Source organism: Mastigoproctus giganteus, chromosome 6, assembly GCF_048544385.1.
Source record: "Mastigoproctus giganteus isolate SK-2022 chromosome 6, ASM4854438v1, whole genome shotgun sequence".
Classification (NCBI taxonomy): Eukaryota; Metazoa; Arthropoda; class Arachnida; order Uropygi; family Thelyphonidae; genus Mastigoproctus; species Mastigoproctus giganteus.
Genome location: NC_143580.1, coordinates 219,271,815 through 219,299,499, shown reverse-complemented (window position 1 = coordinate 219,299,499; position 27,685 = coordinate 219,271,815). Strand labels below are relative to the sequence as shown.

The 27,685-nt window shown below is 35.6% G+C and overlaps 1 protein-coding gene across 1 annotated transcript; it reads right to left on the bottom strand.

The window, feature by feature from the left end:
* LOC150084995 (CCA tRNA nucleotidyltransferase 1, mitochondrial) lies at positions 1-27,685 on the bottom strand. The gene is made up of 7 exons (XM_090375699.1): positions 27,484-27,685; positions 22,118-22,312; positions 17,043-17,169; positions 14,440-14,525; positions 8,327-8,434; positions 4,492-4,604; positions 1-384 (listed from the first exon to the last, which is right to left on the bottom strand). Exons 1-7 carry the CDS (start codon positions 27,683-27,685, stop codon positions 1-3), a joined length of 1,215 nt encoding a protein of 404 aa, XP_090231825.1.

Genomic DNA, 27,685 nt, shown 5'->3' with positions numbered 1-27,685 from the left:
TTATGCAACTGGCTGTACAAATTGCTGTAAAAGTTGATCAGCAGTCATTTTAAAGTCACTTGTTATCCAGTGATTCCTAAGTTTAGTGACAACTTCCTGAATCATTGGTCCCTTTTTTACTCCTCTTTTCAACAGCATGTATCCATTGACTGGGAACTTAGGTAATGTGAAGTCATGTAGTAAGTCATTCTCACCCATGTATTTCAGTAATTCACGTACCCACAGCTCAACGTCATCCTTTTTCACTTTGGAATGTATAACTGTAATCTGAAATGGTTTTAAAGCACCCTTATGCAGTTCTGGATCATCTCTTTTGGATACGATGAATGAGATCAACTCTCGTTCATAATTTGAGAGCTTCAAACGAGCATGCAGTTGCTTCACCTAAAGCAAAATAAATTTTTATAATTTTAGGATAAGTTTAATCTATTTATTTCAAAACTATCATGATAAAGGAACTAAAAATTAAAATCAGAGTAAATAACATTTAACTCTACATTTTGAAAATAATAATTCATTTGACTGTAATGTTGAGAAATTCTATATCCAAAACGTCACGAGAACATTAGCATTAGCAGAGGCAAATGATACAAGAAAGCAAGCTTATGCAGCATCGGCCAAAAAAAAAAAAAAAAAAAAAACACTTCCACTTCACCCCTCTGTTCGTTCGAAATACTTGTCCACCTGAGCCTTAAATTTATTTAGACTATCAACTTCCACAACAAGGGATGGAAGTCTGTTTCACCAACCAACTATCCACTGGCTAAAAGCAAATTTCTGCACATCTATTCTACATCTGTCTTTCCTCAATTTGAATTTATGCCCTCTCAGGTGATTATTCTCAGTAAGAGGCAGAATCCCATCAGCATTGAGCATGCTCAAACCATTCAAGGCTTTATACACCTCTATCGGATCACCTCGCCGGTGCCTAGTCTCCAGACACTGTAATTTGCAAAATTTAAGCCTTTCTTCATAACAGCAACCCTTTGTTCCATTCACTAATCCTGTTGCCCTTCTCTGTACTCATTCCAGCAGCTCTACATGAAATGAGGCCTCCAGACCTGTGTACAGTACTCAAGGTCTGGCCTGACCATTGCCTTATACAAGGGAGTAATCACCTCCTTATCCCTGCTAGAAAAATTCCTGTATATCAGTGATAAGATACCATGAGCTACTCTTGCAGCCCATCTGCACTGCTCAGAGAACTTCGTGTCTGCCTGTACTATTACCCCGAGGTGATTTTCATTCTCTACCACTATCAGTGTAGTACCACAGAGTTGATACGTTGCTCTGGGGTTGCTGTTTCCCATATGTAGTACTTTACATTTGTCACCTCTCAGACCATCTGCCCAACCTTTCCAGATCCTGTTGCAGCAGCATAGCATCAGTAGTGTCCTTAACAACCCTGCCAATCTTTGTATCGTCTGCAAACTTGGACATTAAGCTTGATATACCATCATCAATATTATTTATAAATACAGAAAACAATAATGGACCCAACGCTGAACCCTGAGGGACTCCACTAGTCATTACAATGAGCAGTGTCCATTGATTATCACTCTGTCTTCTCCCCCTCAACCATCCTTTATCCATAATAGCAATTTGCCTCCAAATGCCACACTGCTCCAATTTGTGCAGCAGTCTTCCATGTGCAACAGTATCAAAAGCCTTTCTAAGGACCAAGTATATAATATCAAAGTTATTCCGTTCTTTTGTGACTGCATCATAGTATCCAATCAAACTGGTCAGGCAAGACTTTCCCTTAACAAAACTATGCTGTGTCCGAGCTATAACTGAAGTCTTGTCTAGATGATCTTGCAGTGCTTCTTTAACCAGTGCCTCCATTAATTTTCCTGGAACAGAAGTAAACTCACAGGTCTATAATTACTTGTGTCAACCTTTGCTCCTCCTTTGTGAATTGGGGGTCACATTTGCACATCTCTAGTCTATGGTTACCTCCCCTGAGTCCAAGGAAGCTCTCATAATTATGGCTAAGGGTTTGCTTATTTCCATTCCTGCCTCCTTTAATATAACTGGATAGATCCCATCCACCCCAGGTGCCTTTCTTGTGTTTATCTTCAACAATTTCTCCTCCACTTTACTCTCAGTTATTACAAGATTATCTAGCTTACTGCCAGAGTTGAATACACCTCCGGCATTCCCCTCGCCGAATAACTCCTCATGTGTGAATGTCAATGCAAAATATTCATTTAGTTTGTTAGCTACCTGAGCAGGATCAACAGTTGACCCAGCGATATCAAGTGGACCAATCTAATTCATACCCTTCCTTCTAGAGTTTACATAAGTAAAGAACTCTTTGCTGTTTTTCTTTGCATCCCTTGCCAAAGATTTCTCGTAATCTGCCTTTGCCTGCCCAACCTCCTTTGTAACTTGGTTACAGATCAACTTATATCTATCATAGGCTTCTGTGTCACGTGTTAATTTATATATATCTCATGCATTTTTCTTCTCTGCCATATGTCTCATTAATAAATAAATAAATTTTCTGTTTATACTCTGGGACGACCAAACGGTCAGAGGAGTTCATAAGATAGACAGAATACAAGAAACAGCAACGTATTCAGTAGTCACGGGCTTGAACCCCGGTCAGGCGCGCGGGTACTTATGCACCCGCACGCCTGACCACTAGGCTAAGGCTTATGGGTTAGTTCATCTGACATCCATTTAGGCCTAAACCTTGAACAATATTTCTTAGTTGGTATGTAAAGCCTAGTAGCTTCTAATATCAGAAATTCTTCTAACATTACTAATATCACGAGTAAAAAATTATAAAATATTAAGTGTTGTGCTAACTTGCACAACAGGCTAGTGTACGTTGGCAATAACTTTATCTTTATTAAACAATCTAATGGAATCTATATGCTTTAACTAAAGCAAAGCTGCCCTTTTGGTAGTGAAATTTATGCCATAATTACATTATAAAATGTAACCACAGGATGACAAATTCTGTTAATTACCATATTACTGGAGGTAACTGGAATATCATATGCACTGTCAGTCTTGTTTATTTATATGGACCAAATTTTTCAGAAAACCAACTTAAATTTTTTTCAAATCAAAATTCATATCTACATTCAATTTCAATCATGGTAATCAAACATTAACATCAATCATGGTATCAAACATGGTATCAAACATTATTGAATAGAGGATAATGCACAGCACAATTTCTGATTACCAGAGATCAAAGCAGAGCAGAGCAATCACTTGTTAACAGTGAAGGCCAGAAATACAGTTACTAATGCCCACAACATCTAATGAGTGGCATGAGATCAAACGTTGGCCTCATATCCAGTCATCAAGAGTACGCATGTACAAGTATACTGATACAAGAAAGAAAAATATTGGTATAAAAAAAAAAAAATGCTTTTAGCATGAAATTTGAGTTACTGATTTCAGAAATAAGTTTTTTTTTGGGGGGGGGGGGATCTCTCTCTATATATATATATATATATATATATATATATATATATATATATAGAGGCAATAATGGCAAGCAACCTGAGTGATGAGAAATGAAACTAGGAAAAGACAACCACAAAGAGAAAAGAGACTGATATTTGGTACACCCTTTCCAAGCTGGTAGTCAATTTATTACATTTATAATTAATTTGATGCCAAGTCTGGTTACCCCAGAACAAAGTGTACTGAAGAAAATAAGCAGCTGGTGACAGAGGTCTTTGTTCAAAAGAAGTCTTCTAAGCAAGTGTTCACAGAACTGAATATGAAGAGATTTCTAAGAAATATTTCTTTAGACCTGAAACATATCATCCAAGGCTGGTTCATGGCTTGCAGGAAGATAACTCAGACAGGAATCTCCAATTCTGTGAGATGTTGAATCAGAAACAAGCCTACAATTTTAGATGTCACTTTAGTAAGATGAGGCATCCTTCAAACCAGGAGTCAAATTTTCCATTTATATTTCAGGATGATCAGGATGATAAGATCAGAGAAGTTCACAAGATAGAGAAAATACAAGAACTTCATAACATAGAGTATACATGCACACTTGAACCGTGATCACTCAAAGCATGTGCATTTCTGTACCTCAGCACTTGACCACCCTACTATGGAAACAGTCAATCAAAAAATATATTTTGGTTGACTGGTGCACAAAAAATATAATTATCTGTAAAACACCAATGGCAAATTACTTGCTGGATTTAGTTAATTTCAAAGTTTATGCAGCTACCTATTGTGTTTTGGATAATAAAAATATATTGTAATAACTCTTACAAGTACATTTTATAGAAGATAGAGATACACTTGTAAAAAATCTTGACAAGTCAAGTTCTAGAGGTTCTGTATTTTTAAGATAGATCACATAGGGAAAAAAGTTGCCAGTTCCATTTCAAACAATCTGGATATGCCATTAAAGACAATGACACAATGTAGTAACTAGTGTCAGCCTATTTACACTCTACCCAATATGCACACAGCTTCAATGATAGGATAAAACTTTAAATTTACCTCTTTCTCGTTATGAAGTAATGCAGCAATAACTGTTGCTGGGTGAGGCTTGAGTGGAAGTGCTTTGTCACACATTGATCTAAATTCTTTAGTGTTGGCACACTCTGGAAGACCTGTATGAAAAGAAAAGTTACTTTGGATTATAAAATCTTTAACACTAAACTAGAGACTATAAAAGATGTATAAAATATCAAAAAATATATAGTAAAACATCACATTTACATTTTAATGTTAATAAAAACAAATTAAGGCAAGAAAGCCAGACTTATTCAGCAACAGCCTTAAATTTACTTGTTCATTTACCAACAACAACCTCAAAGTTACCTGCTCCATACAAGTATAATATGGGTTTGTTAAAATAAAATCAAAATTGATTTTCTTTTAACAAATCCATGCTGTATTTCTCATATAATTTCATTGCCAGATGATTCTGCAGTACATCTTTTATCACCAATTCCATAATTCTCCCTAGTAGAGGCTAAAATTATGGGTTTACAAATACTCATTTTGCCCTTGCAATACACAACACATTTCTAAATTGGAGAGACATTTGCATACATCTCCATTCTGCAGGGACTTAGCCTAAGTCCAGGGATGCAAGCATTATAACAGAGAGAGATTTGGCAACCTATTCTGCTGCTTCCGTTAATACTGCTGGATAAACTTCATCAGCTCCTTGTGACTACTTTTACATTCAAGCACAAATTTCTTTACAAGTCATTTTCGTTATATATAATCATCTAATTTCCAATACCTGGTATCTGAGACAAAAGTATTGTCAAGCTTAAAAGAATGCTCACATTTCTGCAAAAAATTCTTTATCAATGTTCTTCCAATGTCTTTTCAAAGTCTACCTTTGAAAAGACAGAACATTTCTCACTCTACAAGTGACTTTATTACAGACTGATTTATAGATGTCTGTGTTCAAGTGTCTTCTAGTAATTTATATTCATCTCTACACTTTTTCTGTTAGTACTAGTTGCTTTTTCTGTTACTGGTAGTTGAAGTCAGTACTAACTGTACTGACTTCAACTAACAATAACACTTTAAACGTATAAGCAGACTGGCAACTTCTAAAACTACTTCTTTGAATATTTCCTATTTATACCTTTTCCCCATATTTGTACTTGTTACATTCACCTGTTCCTATTAAATAAATTCATGTCTCAGGCCATCAATTTCCATGCAAAAATTAAAACTTTCCTTTATCTAATTATGTCTTGCATATGTCTTACATTAATACATTGTGATCATTACTGCTAATGGTTCCTTAATAAAAAAAGTTCTCAATATTAGTTGAATCTGTGGTAAAAATTATGTCAAGAACACTCTTCTCTCACACATGGCATCTCTAATATGTTGCTATAAGAAGCTTGCCATCTAAGTTACAGCTGCTTTGGGAGTGTCTTCACCATAAAGTTCCAATCTGCCGTCTGAAAATTGGAAGTCCCCTATGATAATTTATCATATTTGCTTGCTCGCACCATTTGTCTGTATAAATTGTTATCATATTCACCATTAGCATGTTTTCTTGTGCTTTGGTTAAAAGTGAGTGGTGTGATACTTTGCAAACATTCTCATTATCATATTAATAAATCAAACTTGTATTAAAAACAGGTATAATAAAAAAATTTGCATGATACTTTACAGACAATTGTATTAAATAAAGAGTTTACTGAAAGCTAGTATTCAATGGTTAAAAGAGTGTACTAATATTTGACTTCATAGAGAAAATAAATTATAAAACAATGGGTTTGAATACAAACATGAGTAATCAAAAACTATATTAAGTCTATATTTATCTAACTGCATGCAACATAAATATGCAGCAAGAAGATTCTATTTTTATACTTTAGTTTAGGGAGAATTTTGTAAAAGATTTTCATCCAACTAAATAAATGTTTTGAGATGTGAAAGGATATTTCCAAATTGGAAATGTGCTGCAAATTCTTTTCCCCATCTCTTCATATTTTGGACTCTACGGTACATCACAGTACTTTTGAAAACACTTTTCTGAAACACCAATTGGGATGTTATTACACAAATCTTACTACAACTAACAAAACCAAAGAAATAAGAACCTTATTAAAAATATTAAAATTAAAACTGATGAAGTCAATGTAAAGAATAATTAAAAGCAATAAAATAATATGCATTAACAGCTCTCAAAGCAATGTGCTCTTTCATCATCTATTGAAAGAACTACATAGCAAATAATCGCTATGTAACAGTACATCACAAGATCAGATGGCACATGACAGATATGATCCTTGTTTACCATGAATGGCACTAAACACACACATACACGAAAAATGGGAGACTTAAACTAGGCCCTGCATGAGTTGTTCACTGGCACTATCACGCTGCAGAATTGCTTCCTCCATGATAGTGTATGCAGGCCCCTTATTGCAATTTACATTTGGATCCACCACATGCAAATGGAGCACTTCAACCAAGGGCAAGGACAATAGTTACACAGTCTAAAATAATGTCAGAATGTGGATTAAATTTAGCATGCCACTCCATCCAATAATGCTTTGTAACAGCAGAACATGCAAAACTGGCTTGGCAACTAATCTTTTTAAACTCCAAAATGCAATCAAATAATCGTTGAATAGTTTCACCTATATAGCACACCCCCACAATCCAGGCATATAATCTGATAAATAGCTCTATCTTGCTGTAAAAAGGGAATAATTGATTTCAACATGGAAATAATCTCCTCTGTCAGGAACCACACAAAACCAATATAATAGTGCTTAAGCACTCTGGCAAGACAACCAGAAACACCCAGACAGGAAAACATAAGCAGTGACAATTACTTTGTTTTATTTCTAGGATCTGGTGATCCTAGCACTGATAATCAGTGCTAGGATCACCAGCCTATGCAGTGGCTAATTTAGATTGTCCATTGTGTGTTTTTAGCACCATTCATGTATAAAGGTGCAAATATAGCAAGGGTGCAAATTGCCCTGAAATTGGTATCCTTGTATAAAGGTGCAAATTGTCCTGAAAGCTACTATTTTTTTATCTTTTAATTTAATTTATTCTTTATATCACTTTTATGTTTTTAATAAATTTCTTATTTCTTTAGATGCAGAAAGATTTATTTAATAATCTGCTTATCCCCAAATGCACGACTTTAACAACACACCATATTATGTTAGATGGAATAAATAAACCAGTCTGAGTGAGACTGTGGTAGAAAAAAGCTGGTTAAAATGCTGTAAGAATTGTAGAAAATGATTCTTGTCAAAAAGTGGTGTTCATAAAACAAGAGAATGGAGGAATTGCTGCAAACTTGGCAAGTCTGCACAAGGTCTGCAGAATTGTACTAGATACTGAATGTAAAAAAAAGTACATCCAAATGAAAATCACAATCTGGTTAAATTGAGTTACTGCTTTTGTACAATTGTAGTATTACAACTATGCAGACTTCTTACAACCTACCAAGAGTTCATATAATACCTACACGGCCCTCCTTGCCAGAAAACTTTTTTTCTACAACATACCCTTGTCCAACTGCTCACCTTACATATACCCATAATCATCTGTGCCATAGTCATTAATTTACTTTGGATTTTACATGCAGAACTTTCTCATTTATTTATACTATTAGTATCACCTAAGTATATTTTTTGTAGTTTTATAGTATTTGAAATTACACAAAATATAAAAACAGTCAAGAAAGTTCTAGCACTTATGTAAAGTATGCCTTATTTCCAAAACACTCCTAATTTGGATTCAATCTTTTGATAAGACTGAATCCATACTTGGACCTGAAACAATTTAGCTATATATAAGAAGTGATATACATATGGATTAACTGAATTACCAAGGAATGGGGCGATTCCTAAATCAAGCATCCTGAGTATAACATCTTTACAGTGATTACCCATGCATATCTTCTTTAGTTCTACCCAGATCCTTTCTCCTGAAATATCTGGGGAAAAAATAATTAAATTAGGAACTGAAAACAGTTTAATATTTAAATCTGCATATCTGAAATATTCAAATCTAGAATTTTTTTTTAATGAAAAAAAAAAATAAAATATATATATTGTATAATACATTGTATATTATGTTCAATCATATAAGTTTGAAGAAAACACACATACACGCATGAATACCCCCCCCCCCACAAAATGCTAAAGGAACTGATATTCGGGTGACATTCAAGCCAAGTAGACCCAATTTCGGCGAAGTCCAGACGGTCTGTGACAGCGAAATCCTCTGCTTGCACCTTCATGATGGTGGAACTGTTAGTAATCTTGTGTATAACCCCATGCACAAGCATACTGTGGGTGACCACCCAGGTGTGAACCAACGTAAGCAGGGGTTGAGGTGTGGCACCCACACCACATGGAGGAATGCAGCCCCTCTGTGTTACCAGGCAATACTAGGTGGTAAATGATTTAACTGGTGCAATACCACCACTTTGCTTATTGGAGGCTTGAAGTGGTGGAACCCATGTTTCGTCTCCAGAGCTAAGTTCCGGTCAACCCTTCCCCATCTCTTCCATCATTCAGTACGACTGATGACTCTTGAGGTTATGATGAACTCATGGCGAGATCCAATCTTTCTTACATTTCGAGGGTACAACTCTAAAACGGTGTTCGCAGGCCGGCTGCTAGTTAGTACACTGGACCGAACCTATTGGTAACTCTTTAGGAGGCTTCCGGATCAGGTAGTGTATACTCTTGCTACCTCTACTCTGCCAGACAGTGACCGGAGGGAGTCCGAGTAGTGTGTATGCAGGGGGCATCGTCGAGGCCACATTATGTCAATGATCTGGGTATACTCTTACCATGTGTATGCCTTATCCAAAAATTTCATTACTTCATACAGCATGTTCCCCCCCCCACTTTTTCTTACTATTGAATACACCACGAATTGTCACAAACTAATAGAGTAAGCTTATCTGCGAAAAGATCTAAACCTCCCAAACACTTCCTAGTTCATTTCACAAATATATGTGGTCTCAATTCTAATCTCAACGATGTCCATTTCCACTTTGCCAAACCCCATGTACTTTTTCACAGAATCTCAGTTATCGGTTGATTCAACTACTGCTCATCTCAAATGCCCAAATTATTCACTGTATGATTCCTTTTGGCTCAAAGGTGGTACTTGTGCATATGTCCATTCCGATATTCCCTGTCAGAGAATTGGTAATTTGGAATCTCCTCTCTTCAATCTTCTGTGGCTTAAAATCTCTCTACCTCGTTGTGTCAAATTCATCTGTTGTCTCTACCGTTCTCCCAACTCCACTAATCACTTGGAGCTCTTTGACTTCCTCTCTTTGCAACTTGACTTTCTCCAGTCCAACTTTCCTAACAGTGAGGTAATTTTCCTTGGTGATTTTAATGTTCACAACTCCAGCTGGCTTCCATTTTCTAGTCACACCGACCCAGCTGGTCAAGATGCTGAGGCTTTTGCAATTACTAATGACCTTGCACAGATTGTTCATTTACCTACAAGAATACCGGACAATCCTAACCATACATTTCTCACAAACAACCCTTCTAAGTACATGGTCGAAATGAGTGATCCTTTAGGTACCTCAGATCACAACTTGGTGATTGTCTCTTCTCCAATGGAGCCTTTATCTCTATATCTTTATCTCGTGGCTATTCCCAACCACGTATTGTTTGGCATTACAAGAATGCAAAATGGGATGATCTGTGAGATTTCTTTTCTTCTTTTCCTTGGTCAGATTACTGTTTCAAAACTTCTGATGTCAACGTTTGCTCAAATCGTGTCAGTGAAATTATTCTTTTAAGAATGGAATCCTTTATTCGACACTCCACTTTAAAATCTCATCCTTTATCTAAACCATGTTTTTCCAATAAATGTGCAGAATGTTGCATATCGTAATTGGCTTGTTTCCAATTCTTCAGTTTCATTTTCTGCCTACACCAAAGCTCGCAACAATTGTAAAGCAGTTATTAATCAGTCCAAACTAAAGTTTGAACAAGCTAAGAGTAGAAAACTTGCTTCTTGCCCTAATGGTAGCCAAGCATTCTGGTCTCTTGCCAAAGCTATTGGCTACAACTTTTGCCTATCTCTGCTCCCACCTCAGTCAAAACCAGATGGTTCTGTTTTCACTTCAGCCAAGGATAAAGCTGACCTCCTAGCATCCCATTTTTCTTCCAACTCATGTATTAATGATCTTGGTTAAATCCCACCATTCCTAGCATTCTCCATTCAATGCCTCCTGTGGTCTTCCATCGAAAGGATGTCAGAAGGATTTTGACAAATCTCGATGCTAAGAAAGCTCCAGGTCCTAATGGTATTTCTCCACTTGTTCTCAAAACCTGTGCTCTTGAACTTACTCCTGTTCATTGCCGCCTTTTTTCACTTTCTTATCCCAAAGGTGGTTTTCCTTCTGCTTGGAAATTTGCTCATATCCAGCCAGTTCCTAAAAAGTGAGACAAATCCCTCCCATCCAATTATCATCCCATTGCAATTACTTCTACTCTTTCTAAAGTAATGGAGAAATCAATTTAGACCGCCAACTCTTAAACTACCTAGAAACCTTCCATCTGATTAACGATTGCCAGAATGGATTCCGTCAGTGTCGATCCACTGCTGATATTCTGGCTTATGTTACCCATTTATGGACAAATTCAATGGAAAAGTTTGGTGAAACACAAGCAGTTGCTTTTGACATCAAAGGCTTTTAATCATGTTTGGCATAAAGGTCTTCTAAACAAGCTTCCATCTTATGGTTTGCCAACTGTTTTTTGTAATTGGTTATCCAGCTTTCTCTCTGATCGCTCACTGAGGGTGATGGTAGATGGCTCTGTCTAACTTCTCCACTAATGCTGGTATCCACCAATTCCAGTCAATAGGATTTCCACTGACTGGAAATCCTATCCATAGTTTTGCCAATAGTAGCACATTGAATTCCACTTTTCATTTTGAAAAACCTTGCCCTACTCAGTCAGCTTCAACTTTTCGAATATCCGCTACCAATTCCTTAAATGCCTGTGTAAATCTCCAGTGGGGCAAAGACAACCTAGTTGATTTCAACCCTTCTAAACTCAGTCTTGTCTTATATCTTGCAAAAAGGATTCTTCTGCTCCTATGCTTATCTTTGGTAACACTTCAATTTCTAGGCAAAATGATATATCTCTGTTGGGGATTACTCTGACTTCTAATCTCTCTTGGCACAAGCACGTTACAAATATTGCTTCCTCCCTCTGCATCTAAAAAAAAAAAAAAAAAAGTTTTTTCTTTCACTCTCGGCGTTTCATTTCTTTCAAACAGCTGCTCACTCTGCACAAATCGCAAATCTGCCCCACTGTATAATAACGTTCCCAAATCTGGGGCAGTGCCCCCAAAACCTCTCTCAGGCTTCTTGATTCCATTCAGAAGAGGGCAGTTAGGTTAATTAATGATTCATCTCTAACAGAGTCTCTACTCGCTGTCTCACAGATGTACTATTTCTGCTGCATGCCTCTTCTACAGATACTTCCATGGGCACTGTTCTTCTGAATTGGCTTCTATAATTCCCACTCTCTCTCTCTCTCTCTCAAAACAGTCCGAACATGTTCCGCCATCAGTCAACATCCATTTACTGTCCAACTTCAAACTAACAGAACCAACTTTTCATCTTCCTCATTTATTCATTCAACTGCCGTTTTCTGGAACAACCTTCCTTCATATGCATTTCCTGAAAATTACAGTCTACAGAAGTTCAAGTCTAATGTCGTTGTTGTTGTAGTTAAGTTTAACGACACATAGGCTGCTGGGGCCATATTGTGTCTTTCTAATGGTGGATAAGTCTAATGTCAATAAATATCTTCTTTCGTCTTCCCAACCTCCAACCTAAGCACGGTACTAAGTACTATAAGGTTCTAATACCTCTCGTGTTTGGGGTTTTCATAAAAAAAAAGTTACTTTAGCACTTTTTTCATATAAAAAAACAAGATACATAACCTAATTTTTCATTATTTCTGATTTAGATGCTTACCAAGTACACAATTATGACTTTTTTTATACACAATGTTATGAAAAGTACTGGGCACGTGCACATTTTATGTAAACTGTTGGTTATGCAAACAGTATAGAGGGAGTACACTGAAGCCACAAAGTAGGTGTCATTTCCAGAAATGCCATGCAGAAACAAGCTCAGCAAATAGATTTGTGGATAAGTGTGTTTGAATACCATAAGGGCAACGCTTGTGAACAGTTGATTTTGGAGCTTCCCAACATTCCAACAACCTCCATTGCAATGCCATACATCAGAAGACAGGTTGTCAAGCTAGAGCTGAAAATCAACCAGGAAGTTTATATATTTAAAAACAAAAACCTTCTGAGTAATTGGTGATCTTCATAAAAACTAAGCATGAAAATTCCCAAAGAATCACCGAAGAGATAAAAACATACAACTGCTTATTACCACATGAGTTTTTTGGCATATCAACTACTTCAGTCAGTGCACCAGTTCGCTATTGTTTATAGTCACCCACTGTGTGGACTTGTAACAACTCATAGGGAAAACCCTGTGCTGCCTGCCAAAGATTGAACAACAACCAAATATACCATGGACAAGTCTAGGATCAAAATTCACTAAAACAGGGACACTGAGTAACCAAGTTATGAACTGCTGATTATTGACTTGAAATACAGAAACCAATTTCCACACTTCAACACAGCCACTTTAAACTTTATTAGGTCCCCATCAGTGAAGAGATAGGCAAAACAGAAAGACCAAATGATCAGACTCATATCTTTATAAATACTCTGAGCATAAACCATTTCAACTCTAAGTACAGAAGAAAAAAGATGAATCAAACAAGATGTCTTTCCTCCCCTATACTTATTCCAGTATGCAGTTTACCTGAAGTTGAAATGCTTTGCATCCAGAGTATATATAAAGATATGCAAGAATGCCTGATCATTTGGTCTTTCTGTTTTGCCTATCTCTTCACTGATGAGGACCTAATATCGTTTGAAATGGCTTGAAGAGTGGTAATTTGTTTGCCATGTTTTTAGGCCAATAATCAGCAATTCAAAACCTGGTTACTCGGCATCCCTAATTTCACAATATTGATCTCTAGGCTTGTCCAAAGTACATTTAGTAGGATAAAGTTTGAGATAACAGTACATTTTTCTTCACTGTCTAACTACTGAAGAAACTTAAGAATTTCTCCAATGGGATTTGAGCCCAGAGCTCTCCAAACAAGTTAACAAGCAAACCCACTGAGCTTGTCAAGGGCAATGGTAAAGTAAAAGGACAGTTCAGTGTATATACTGTAAACAGTACTACATCACAAGGACACCATGGATAGATTACCATCACCAAAGTTAATATACAACAAATAAGCAGAGAATGGAAAAGGATTTGCTGGAATCATGAATCTCCTTGTATGTTATTTTATCAGAGGGAAAATTTGGATGCCGTACCAATCTAAGGAATGTTTTAGAAAGGACTGCAGGCTCTCCTAACTAAAATGCATAGTGGTGGCAGTCTGATAAGTTGGGCTTGCTTTTCATGGTATAATGCTGAATCAGTTTCTATGTACTGAGAAATGGAAGAAGAAATATTGTGACATTGTTTATAAATGTTGTTGTTCTAACACTGATGCAGTTTTACTATTCCAAGCATGACCTTGCAATCTGACAGGAATGTTCTGCTCTTACAAAATCCATGTGACAACCAATTGTGGGGGGGGGGGTAAGAGTGAGAACTTAACACTAATGGTCTAACCTACTCAGCCTTGTACAATTAAATACCATTTGTTATGCTAGAGGAATAAAGATATAATTCTGCCAATAATTGGTAAAGTATTGCCATATTACAGACTAAGGTAGACCCTTGGCCGAATTAAAATCTACACATAAACCTGCAAACAAGCTGTTGCATTTTCAGTGTCCCAATACTTTTGAATTCTTGTAATACATATATTGAAAAAAAGTGCAAAATATTTTAAAGCATACTTTTCAATCCACCCATATTTTCTCTAATTGCAGTCAAAGTAGCTTCTTCATGTGAATCAGGATTAACAGCTATTCTCCCATAAAACCTGTAGAAAATTAAATCAAAATTGTTTGAATGAAAAACAAAGCAAATTATATATCTAAATGCTGATTCTAGCCAAGAATACTGAACAGAATAAAAATTCTTAATGTCAAACACAGACCAAGTTATTAACTCATAACTCCATCCTTATTTTTTAATTATGAATTTAAAGAGTATGAAATGGTCAAAGCCTTCAGTTATGAGGAAAAAAAAAAAAAAAAAAAAAAAACTACAGTACTTTTTGTGCATAATCACAGACAATGTATTACTGATAAAACAATTAAAAGTAATTTGGTAAACAGATTTTTCTCAGTTCATTACAATACAAATTACTGTAATATAATCAACTATTATATATAATTAAACACTAAGAGCTTAACTTAGATAACAGAACCTGCATAGACTTTCTCAAGTAAAATGAAAGAAAACAGTTCACCAATGAAAAAAGAAGTTTGTTTGTTATTTGGTTTTTAGGAGCATTAGCAACTTAGGCCATATTGCTCCGGGATATGCGGTGCCATTCTCTGACCTTTCCGCATCCTCCGTATTTGGTGGTGACGGGCTCGAACCCCGGTCTAATCAAGAAGCGTGTGCTACGCATTGCTGCTCCTTCCCACCTGGCTACGGAGGCGCCTGAAAAAAGAAGTCTTTTCCTCCTCACTTCACAGTGCTATACTACAATTAAGCAGTGCCGCCGTAGCCAGGTGGGCAGGAGTAGCAGTGCATAGCACAAGCTTCTTGATTATACCGGGGTTCGAGCCTGTGACCACCAAATACAGAAAGGTCAGGGAATTACCACCGCATATCCCCGGAGCAATATGGCCTTAGTTGCTAATGCTCCTAAAAACCAAATAACAAACAAACTACAATTAAGCAATATCTCTTTAAAAAAAAAAAAAAAAAAAAAAAAAAAAAAAAAATGTATAATGCTACTTTTTTTTTTTATGTGTAGTTTCTTCCTCGCATCTCAGACAGCTGTTTTAGTGCTTATCAAAACCTAGTAGGAAGCAGGCATATAATCAGTGCAACACAACTAAGATCATCATTGGTTTTATCCAGGTGCTGCATTTTTAACACAAATCTGACTAGCATATAGTATACCATAAGAGGTGGTAAACTATCAATATTTAGTATAGTCCAAGAGACCAAGTTGTGAACAAATTGAGACAAGAGGCTACTAGAGACCTGATGCAGCCTTAGCTACTGTTTTGGATTCTAAAGATAACTTTTCTTCCCTTTTCTTGAAGTTATAACCACCAGCAAGCCTGCCAAACATTTCCTCCATTACCATAAACTTGAGAGCCAAAACAGCATTAGTTATTTTATAATCTCAAAGTTAACTTCTCATATTGTACAGCTTACACTGAATAACTTCATTATCACTGTTTTGTCAATAGAGATATCTATTATATGATGAGCGTTCAACTAAGACCTGAAACATGTCATAGTAAAAGGCACACCTTTGAAATAAATGCCAAATTCACCTTTTGTGATGATATCTATTCAGAATTTTACAATCTAGTTTAAATCTTGCAAGAAAGAGAAAGACAGACAGAATTTGCCTCTAAAATTATGAATTGAATTTAGGATACACTTGAATAAATAAATGCAGCTCAAATTAAAGCTGTGAATGTAAAAGTTCTCTTTTTCATAAACCTGTTTAGAGAACATGCAATAAACCGTTGCATTCCACTTGTGATTATACAACACAATCATTATCAAGTAAATTACTCATACCTATTACCTTGAAATCTTCTACAATCTTGCAATAACAATAATACAATTGTTAGTAAATACATTTTTATTTGCTGTGTATATGTACCTTGCCTTCAGCAAACTTGCTGCTCTGATGTGTGAACAGCTGATGAATGATGCCTTGTTTGCTGACACTACCAACTTAACTTGTGGATAAACCAAACATACATACTACTAGAAAGATAAATATGCTCAACAACTATAACAATAAATCTTCCTCACCCATCTCGCAGATTTAAGGCATTGCCATAATTTATTTCTTACTTTTCTTCCATACAAAAGACTTTAAAAGCACAAAGTGCAGTTTTTCTGAGGTATGTTTCTGAAAAGATAAATGCATAAAGTTAAAAGTTCTCTTAATATGAAAGGCATTAAAACTGCACTTTTTGCATTGAGGTTTACATGAGAAAATGTCCTTTCTCCAAATAGAAAAGAAAAAATATTTCCTGCAGAAACATGCTAACATGGTCCTGAAACAATTGGTCTGCTCTGCTTCCAGAAGCCACACATGAAATTCATTCTTATTACTTTATAGTCAGTCACACAAAATTACAATGCAATTATGAATGCATAATTTAAAAAAAAAGAAAACTACTTATATTATACGTGCACATTGAGTTATCTGAAAGGCAAATTAAAACTAAAATTTTGGCATATGCTAATTTCAGATTTTCATGTCGGTGGATCAACCATGAAATAATGTCCCCTTCAATTATATTACCCCCTCTAAAAACTAAATGAGGCCAATTAAAAAGTAATAACTTGCCGGAAATATCTCAGTATTCGTAGGTAATCTTCTCTAATACGTTTAGCAGGGTCACCCACAAATGCAATTCGTCTTTTCTCTAAATCATCTATACCATGAAAGTAATCATAAATTTTCCCATCTAGTCCTGGAACAATAAAAAAAGAAAAAAAGAAATAAGCAAATTGTTAATAATGTAATAGCTACTAAAGCACACGTAATTTAAACAAAATAATTCTGAACACTGAAATAAGCATTCCTAAAAATATCCTTAACAATCGGTAATATTTGTTATTTACAGTAAACTAAAATTTTAAACTATCACATTAGAGAAATATGAGCTTCACTTTCAAGATAATCTCTTATTGATTTGATCTCTTATTAATCACTGAGTGAACAACTTTTTGCTCATTATTAAATTATGAAAAAAAAAAAAACTTTCTGACCAGATATCTAACTATAGATGAAACATGGCTTCTTCAATGTTGTTGTTATTTGGTTTTTAGGAGCATTAGCAACTAAGGCCATATTGCTCCGGGGATATGCAGTGGTCATTCCCTGACCTTTCCGCATCTTCCGTATTTGGTGGGCATGGGCTCGAACCCCAGTCTAATCAAGAAGCGTGTGCTATGCACTGCTGCTCCTACCCACCTGGCTACAGAGGCACCAGGCTTCATCAATACCAAGACTCAAAACTGCAATCACAACAATGGAAGCATGCTAATTACCACCTCCAAAGAAGGCCAAGTCAGTCATCTCAGCAGGCAAAGTCAGAGTCTGTTCTAAAGGATTCAAAAAGGGATAACAATGCTAGATTATCTTTCAAAAGGCAAAATAATAAATGGACAATACTATGCTAAATTAGTAACTAAATTGCAATTCAAAGACAAAGCTGACTAAAGGTGTTTGATTTCACAAGGATAATGCACCTGTTCACACATTACCTGTTGTCATGGCTGTAATTCAAACTAGCAATGAATTCTGCTCTACCCAGCATATGCCTGTCTGATCTAGTGATCTCCGATTTCTACCTAATCTCAAAACTAATTAGCATCAGTAGAGGCATACAATGCAAGAAAGCAAGCTTATGCAGCATCAGCCAAAAAAAAAAAAAAAAAAAAACAACTGCTCCCATTTCACCCCTCCATTCATTCCAAATGCTTGTCCAGCTCAGCCTTAAATTTATTTAGGCTATTAGCTTCCACAACAAAAGATGGAAGCCCGTTCCACCAATCAACTACCCGCTGGCTAAAGGCAAATTTCCTTTATTACCACATTTATTCTACAAAACTCTTTTCCTCAATTTAAAACTGTGCCCCCTCAGTTTCTTAGTCTGAGCAAGAGGAAGAATCCCATCAGCATTCAGCTTGCTCAACCCATTCAAAGCCTTATACACCTCAATTAGATCACCTCCCAGGTGCCTACTCTCCAGGCACTGCCATTTGCAAACTTAATCCTTTCTTGGTAAGAGAACCCCTTTGTTCCCCTCACCAATCTTGTTGCCCTTCTTTGTACTTGTTCTAGCAACTCCACTAATTTGTCTGGAAACTTGTGTCACACAATGAGGTGACAGTAATGCATGTTCCTATTTTCAAGACCTTCAAGGAGTGATTACAAAACTGGATTCAAAAATCTGGAGCATTTCAGGAAAAAGTGCATATAGCTGAAAGAGACTATATCAAAAAATACTGTGAAATCAACACCAAATAATTCCTATGATAGGCTAGAAGCTTAAACAATCCTCAAACATAGTAGAATCCCAATTATCTGACAGAAATAAACAGCAAGGTTCTTTCGAATAGTTGATTTTTTAAATAATCTTTAATGCAATCTATCTAGAATATAAAAAGTAAGTAGGAAAAAAAAAAAATAAGAGAAAATTATGGTAACTTGCATTTATTACTTACACATTTTGTAGTGTAAGAAAACATGCTTATACAGCTTTAAAATAATTAAAAACTCTTTCTACTAAAAATATATTAAGTCTTTTAAGGTTTCTTCTGAAATAACCTATTTTCTTCAAAAATTAATTGGTTTGTATCAAATTCATTTTGTGATTCGGCCCATCTAAGTAGTGATATGAAGGGCATTAAAATTGTTCATCAAAATATCTCTTCCTCTTCAATTTCTATCTCATTCAGATTAGTATTTAATGATGGAATTATTTCCTCACATGTGAAAATCTGGATTGTCTGCATTTTTATTCAGCCACATTCATTTAATTATACAAATTGATTATTATGTAATTTATGTAACAGCAAATGTGCAGCCCTTATTTTTTGGCAGTAATATTTTTATAGATTATAATGTGGCTGGTATTATATAATATGGATGAAACTTACACTTCTTTGCTTCATTTATAGCACTTTATGTAAGTGGAATCATGATTTTTTTTTTATATTCATTTAAAGTTTTGTTCCTTATAACTCAATATTAAATGCGTAAAGTTCTTTGAACAAAATTAGGGTAAAAAGGTGTGCACGTGCATTTAAGTTTATCTTAATATTTAGAATATCCAATTGCTGTCTTACAAAGTATAATTTTCAACCAGACATTAAAAAAAAAAAAAAAAAAAGGCACTTTAGCATTCCTGGAAAAGGCTCATATTAGTTGAATCATTTTTTTCCCAATAAGAACAATATAATGGGAGATTGCATTCTTGGCAGATCACAAAAAACAAAAGCACATTTTTATCATAAAAATGAATGTTAAGAGTAAATTAGTATGGAAATACAGATTTAAATCTATCAGAAAATTAGAATAAAATATAAAATGCTTACATATCTATTTAAATAATTTATAGAAACAATTTAAACTGTAATGACACATTTACCTTCATAAACAAGAAATGTCATTTTAATTTGATTCTCCCTTTCATTTTCTCCACATTTAGCAAATATACCTCTCCAAGAATTCCTACTTATAGATAGCATGATTTAAGTAGCCAACTTAAAAAATTACTATTAGAATTTTTCCTACAGAATTAACAGAACCAATCTTTCACTATCCCTGAATAGTGAAAGGCTAGTGCCATATAAATTTATGGGTCACCCTAGAGTTACTTGGTATAATGGCATATAACCATGACTTAATATTTACTTTAATTTAACATAAACAACCCCACCTCCTCAAAAGAAAAATATTAAATAGGTGATTCTCTGCATCCCAGTAGGATTCTGGCATAAGCACCTGAAGGGATAAGACCTGAAGTGGGGGAGGAGAGAAAAACTCAAAAGCAAAATTTAGTTGTTCAAGCTAGAAAAACAAATGGAAGGCTGGTGGGCTAGTAAGTTTCTTGAACATAAATTGAATCTCCCTCTTCCCCAAATACTGTTAAGCCAAGCCAATTGTTAGGTTCTAGGACAGGGACAACAACCTATGGCACTGGTGCCAAAAGGAAAAACCAGAGACACCTCAAATGGAAATAATAAATAATCATCTTAATTAAACACTGTTACAAAAGTCGAATAAAGTACAATCATACCAATTTAAAATAAAAGTGAAGTTCTCTAAATGTTTTTCAAAACTCAACTCGGCTGGCAGTTTATTACACATAGAACTGTTCCCTCCTCCTGACTTCAAAAAATATTCTGCACCTTGAGAACCAGAGCAAACATGGTGTACTGTCTCTGAAAGTATGCAGACTCCTGTTCTAGGACAGACATTCCAGCTTATGATTTTGCTGCATTTTTGCATTGCCTATACATAGCATTTTAAGAAAGACAGCAAATTCTCTGCATCCCAATAGGTTTAATTTTAACATATAATTTGGCAAATCATTTTAATGCCAATCATATGCCAAAATTCCTCTGCTTTTAGCATCATAAATATCATTTATTAAACCTTTCCATATTGAATGGTTATATTTAAATACCATTAAGGGTGTTGAATTAGTAACATGCTTCGTTAAGCGAAGGTACAGTAAATAATGTAAGTTGCAGTTTTGTGATTGTTTCTTCTTGCTGAATTATGCAATCCATACACTAAGGGAGAACAAAGGGCAAACCTTTAACCAGTCCTGTAAAAGTGCTGGGGCAGATTCAAATCACTGAAAAAATAGCAAAGCATATGTTCAATGTAAATCACACTAGCTATCACATTCAAAACTAAATTTACTTCGCACTTTAGCAGAAGATAAATAATAATTACAATATAAATAGCCCAGAAATATGAAATGTTTATATTCCAAAGGCAACTTTGGTACATAAGGTTATTTTGGTATGTAACTTTCAAAAACTGCCTCTCAGATAATTTTTTTTTAAAAAAACACTGAACAACAAAAGCTGAACTATATTCTTGAAAACCAAATTTTTCAGACTTCATTTCTTGTATTAAACACATAAGTGAATACAAAAACCACTCTTGTGATCTAAAGACCCCTAAATGTTAACTTATTATATTGCAACAAGTTGGTTAAAAAGATAAGAACATCTAAAATGAAATAAGCTAAGCTCATTGACTATAAAGGGAGCTGTTGAATGGCTGTATGTTTTTGTTCACTCAAAAATTGTGCTGCCAGAAGTAAGAGGCTGGGAAACACTGCACTGGAATAAGAACCATGTGTGTTATACATAATTACCAGTAATCACAAGGATTTATCTGTAATCCTGTCCTAGTGGACAAAAGAGTTAATCTTTCGTAATGCAGGATAATTATTGTTATTCAAATTTAATAAGAACGTATTAAAATGTCGTATTTAAGGACTTTGTGTGATGAAAGATATCTGTAAATTTTCCATTCCAAATGAAAAACAAGATTTTTGACAAAATTTCAATCTACAGTAGACACTTGTGAAAATGATTTTCACAGGCACTGCATAAAACAGGTATGAGAGGGGAAAATAGTCTCGATAAAAGCATTTTTATTTATAAGTAAGCAAGTTTCAACAAAAATATTTCCATGATAATAATGAAATTAGTAATTAGCATCATTTCCTGATGAGAATGGAACTAACCATCTTCCAATAAATTTTATTCAAACATTTAAATTGCCCAACAATTTAAGTCATTCTAGTAGTTAGGGTAAAACATAATCAGTTTGTTATATTTGATTGAGATGCTTAATCTTTAGTACAAGAAAAGTCATTTACAACCTACCAAGAAACATAGCATTAACTGTTAAATCTCTTCTTCCAGCATCCAACTGCCAATCTGTGATAAACTCCACTTCTGCATGCCTTCCATCAGTCACAACATCAATTCTCAGTGTTGTCACTTCAAAGTTTTCCTTGTCATTGATACGCACCGAAACCGTACCATGTTTCTCGCCATTTGCATTAAACATACGAACACCTGAAACAGATTCAAGTATATATATATAGAACAATACATTGCTTTGTTTTATATTACACAAACATATACATATATAAAAATATATATAAAACAATACAGAAATTCAGTATTAAAAAAACATGCTTCTGCAAGCCTTCCATCAGTTACAACATCAATTCTAAGTGTTGTCACTTAAAACTTTTGTTACTGATATGCAGTGAAACTGTGCCATGTTTCTCACTATTTGCATTAAAATGTGAATATCAGAAACTGAATTCATAACTACACACATACAGATACTTGTGTATAAAAAAAAAAATAATAATAAAAATAAAATAAAAAATGCTATTTCATTTCAATAAGGAAATTATAAAAGTGAAAGTTAAAATGCTCCCCGATGGTATTCTCCACCTTGTCGCGGTGAGGGGGCTTGCGTGTCAAAATGACCCGGAGAGCTAAGTCGGTGGTAGCTTAGCTACTGGTAGGGCCTCCCAAGCCAGACAGGTCAAAGGGTGGGGGCCAGACTAAGAGAGATACCCTGGCCCTCCAAGTTGGGGGTTGCTGCAACAGGCTAGCTCCTCGTTCAGTGTAAAAATACACAAATGCTAAACGACTACAAGTGAAAATGAAAATGGACTGCACTTTCGGAAACAACTCGGCAAACGGAAAAGGAGTATGATTTTGGGATGCTGGAATATTCAAGGCCTTTCAACTAAAAGAAACTTTCTTTTGGATGAACTGCAAAAATTCAAATTAGACATCGTCATGTTATCAGAGAAAGAAAAAGGGATGTGGAGAGGAAATAATGGGAGAATACTAACATTTTTGGAGGGGAGTTGATAAGAGTGAAAGAGCAAGAGCAGGAGTTTCTATTGCTGTTAAAAAGAAATTGAGATAACATCAAAAACTGGCAATTTATTAATGAAAGAATGATCTCATTGGAACTGAAAATATATGGGAGAGAAATATGTATTTTGGGAATATATGCCCCGACTAATGACACCGCCGATACCTTGAAGGATGAATTTTGGGAGGATCTGAGAGAACTAATAGAAAAAATTCCTAAGAACAAAGAGATATTTCTAATGGGAGATTTCAATGCAAGAGTAGGAACTGAACAAAATAGCAAAGTTATTGGAAGATTTGGAGAGAAAGAGAGGAATGACAACGGAGATAGACTATGCAATCTTTGTGAACAGTTCGACTTGAGAATAAACAACACATTTTTCCAACACAAGGATATCCATAAATATACTTGGTCACAGGAGACAAGACAAGTTAGATCAGTTATAGATTACATTAATTCAAAACATTCAGGGACATATGTATTGAAAGATGTCAGAGTTTATAGAGGAGCTGAATGTGGATCTGACCATTTTCTTGTTAAAACAACACTGGGGGGAACTGGATTAAGAAAATATGTGTGGACAACTAACAATGCAGGGAAGGAGAAATACTACAAGTGGATCAATTTAACATTGACCTACTCTAGGACAACAGCATTAGAAACAACTTCACCCAAAGACTGGATGCTGCAATTAACATAGAGATAAAAAGGTAATACTGAAGAAATCTACGAATATTTAAAAAATACTGTTAAAAAAATAGCTCATGAAATCCTAGGCAAAAAGAAGAGCCAAGGACCAAAAAAGACCTGGATTACAGAGAAAGTAAGAGCTGCTGTAGAGGAAAAGAAACTTGCATATCAGAAATGGTTGGGTGATAGGAATGATGCATATAGGAACATTTATGTTGAAAAAAAGAAAATAGCCAATCAGTTGGTAGTAGAAGCGAAAAATGAAGAATGGGAAAGGAAATGCGCAACTATTAATAGCAAATTGGGCTTCAATCAATCAGCGGAATCATGGAAGGTCCTTAAAGACTTGAGAAAACAGAATAAACACAATGCTGGTTTGCAGTTTATACCTTTGAAAGACTGGACAGAGTACTATGAAGGACTTTTAAAAGAAGACCGGGAAGAGTTCAAGACGATAGAGGATTTTGGTGTAGAAGACTCGGGCTTAAAAGTTTCTGTTAGGGAAGTGGAACTCCTGCTAAAGGAAGGAAGGAATGGCAAATCACCTGGACCTGGAGGAGTTTACATGGAACTTCTGAAATATGGAGGAAGAGGAGTGGCTGTTCTGATACAAAAACTGTTGAATAGTATACTGAGAGGAGAAGAAATACCGAAAGAAATGATAACAGGATATATTACATCAATTTATAAGAAGGGCGATCGGAAAAGCTGTTCAAATTACAGAGGAATATGCGTCCTGAACCCACTGTTAAAGATCCCTGTAAAATGGATCAGGAACCATTTAGAAGCCTGAATCATGGTTTTTCAGCTGGGAGGTCATGTATAGATCATATCTCAACAGTACGACAGATCCTTGAAAAATGCCAATCAAAAGGGAAAAAAATCTTTATGATTTTCATTGACCTTGAAAAGGCATATGACAGTGTTCCAAGAAAACTCTTATGGGAAGCACTGAAAGAGGCAAATATTGATGGACAACTGATTAACATTATTAAGGCAAATTACAGGAATAATAGATGCAGAATTAAAGTGGGATCAGCTTTGTCACCTGAATTCCACACTTCAAAAGGCTTATTACAAGGTTGTTGCATGTCACCAACACTTTTCAAAATTTATATCGACATCTGCCTAAGATCCTGGTCAAAAAAATGTAATAAAATGGGATTGCCGATTAATAAGAACACCTATATTCACAATTTACTTTTTGCAGATGATCAGGTGGTGATAGCACAAGACTTAGAAGATGCAAAGTATGCATGTCGTCAATTGTTTGAGTAATATAAACAATGGGGTCTAAAAATCAATTTTAGCAAGACTGAAATGGTTGTCTTCAGGGCCAGGACACGATCTAAATATTGCAGGTTTTTAAATCAAAAAAGTCGATAAATTCAAATATTTGGGATCAATCTTACAAAGTGATGGATCATCCCAAGCAGAGATCAATAAGAGAATTACAGATGGCAGAAAGGCTATCGGCATGTTAAACTCTGTTCTGTGGAGCAAAAATATCCTAAATAAAACAAAGAAACTTATATTTCAAACGATTGTACAAAGTCTTCTATTGTATGGAGCGGAAACCTGGACATTGAATAGGCGAGCAGAAATCAAATTGCTCTCCACAGAAATGGATTTTTGGAGACGCTCAGCAGGAACTTCTAGAAGAGACAGAAAACGGAATGAAGACATAAGGGAAAAAATGGAAGTGAAAAAGACTATTATTGACACCATCAAAGAAAAGCGTCTAACGTGGTATGGACGTTTAAAACGGATGCAAGAAAACAGATATCCAAAGGCTATCCTGGAATGGATACCTCCTGGAAGAAGGAGAAGAGGAAGACCTAGGAGGACATGGATGGATGGAGTACGGGAGTGCATGACAGCCTGAGGCTTAACCAACCAAGACACCTTGAACCGCACTTTATGGCGGGAAAAAATTCCTAACAAGAAATAACTTGTAGGCTGAGGAAACCCACTGTAAATGGAAACACTCCTCTTGAAGAAGAAGAAAGTTAAAATGCATTAACATATAGAGACAGAAGCAACCAATGATATAAGAGACTTATGAACATGTTCAATAAGTCCTGTCTATTGGTAGTTGCCTCCAAAATGCAAGGATAATGAAACAAACTTTTGTTTACACTCGTGAGCCAAATGTTATGCCACACATGTTTCCACGAGTGGACAGCATCTCAGCAACTGTAGGCATTGTTGGCTGTTTGAGGGACTGTCATAGTACAGGTGTGGCAGATATAGTCCGAACAGGTACACACAACCACTCAATGCACAAGGATGGGGAAACCACCACTGGTTGACAGTTCAGGTGAACAGCAGTTGGCACATGCTGTAAGGTTCACAATCCCTCAATTAATGGCTGACTACAACCAGGGTGCAGAAACATTTCTGAGCATACCATCCAGAAGGTGCTCTTGCAGATAAGCCAACAAAGTAAGTGAACTGTTCAAGTGCTCATGTTGACTAACCACCATCAACACCCACACCTGCAGTGGGCAAGGGAGCACTGTTGTGCTCCCTTGCCACCTGGTCTGATTAATCAAGGTTTCAGCTGCATCATGCCAGTGGATGGGTGTATATTTAGTGGGGGGGAGAAGGTATACAACTGCAACTAGACTGCACAGTTGGATGAAAACAGGCTGCTATCATGGTTTGGAGGACATTTTCATGGACATCAATGGGACATCTCATTCCAGTTGAACACTCCCTCATTGCCAGATCCTGCTGTGACATTGTTTCGGACAAAGTTTTGCCTTACATGGTTACAGTGTATCCAGATGACACTGGACTCTTTCAACAAGACAATTCTCTATGTCATTCATTCACCAATTCATGGCAAAAGTGGTGCATTCATACCACACATCAATATCTACTGAGAGATTGTTCCCCCACCCTTGAAAAACGTTCTGTACATACAACAACACACTTTGCCTTCTGGTCAAATATACCAAAGTATGATGTTTGAACCTATATCACCCAATTGAACCTATCATATATCTATTAGAACCACATTTTTAAACAGTAAGTAGCTGTAAGCAATTGTTTCAATGCTTCCAGCACTTTATGTACTATAACACTTTTTTTTAAATTGTGTCACCTGCTTTCTAAAATCAGTTCCTCAATCTGACAAATTTTCATGTTGGTGACAGCAGCATAACCTTCTGAAAACTTTTGCCCCAGTTACATTTTCACCATACTTTGCAAACAGCCAACATATAACTTCAGCAGGATTCACAACCTTTCACCAGAAATTTAATAATGTAGCACTGTTCCATATTCATAGTGATAGGGTATGATTCTATCTTATTGTGTCAATTGCACAGATTCTAGGAGACCAATCAGATAAGAGAACAATGTTTCGACAACTTGCAAATCAATGCAAATGATTTCATCAAACCGGTGTTTGCCTAAAAAAAATAAATAATAATAAAATATAATAATAAATAAAAGTCCAGATCAACTTTGAACTATTCAAAATTTTATTATATTATTGTATACATATATAAATTACAGCTTAGTAAATTGAAAAGTTAACTCTAATAAATATAAAACATAGTCCAAAAAACCTTCACACTGATATTACTGTCATTCATGTTTTTAGAAATATTAAAGAGCAGTTAGTTAATTAATAAGGAGAATTTACCTTCACTTTCAAACATTTCTTTCATTTGTTGTGGAGTTGCAGTGGTAGCAAAGTCAATGTCCCCCGGTTTTTTGTTGAGGTATAAATCTCGTACAGCACCTCCGGCAATGCGTAATTCATATCCATTACGATGGAATACATCAGCAAGTTCTTTCAGTTCCGGAGTAAAGAGATCTCTGAATTGTGGGGTGTCAAGCTTCAT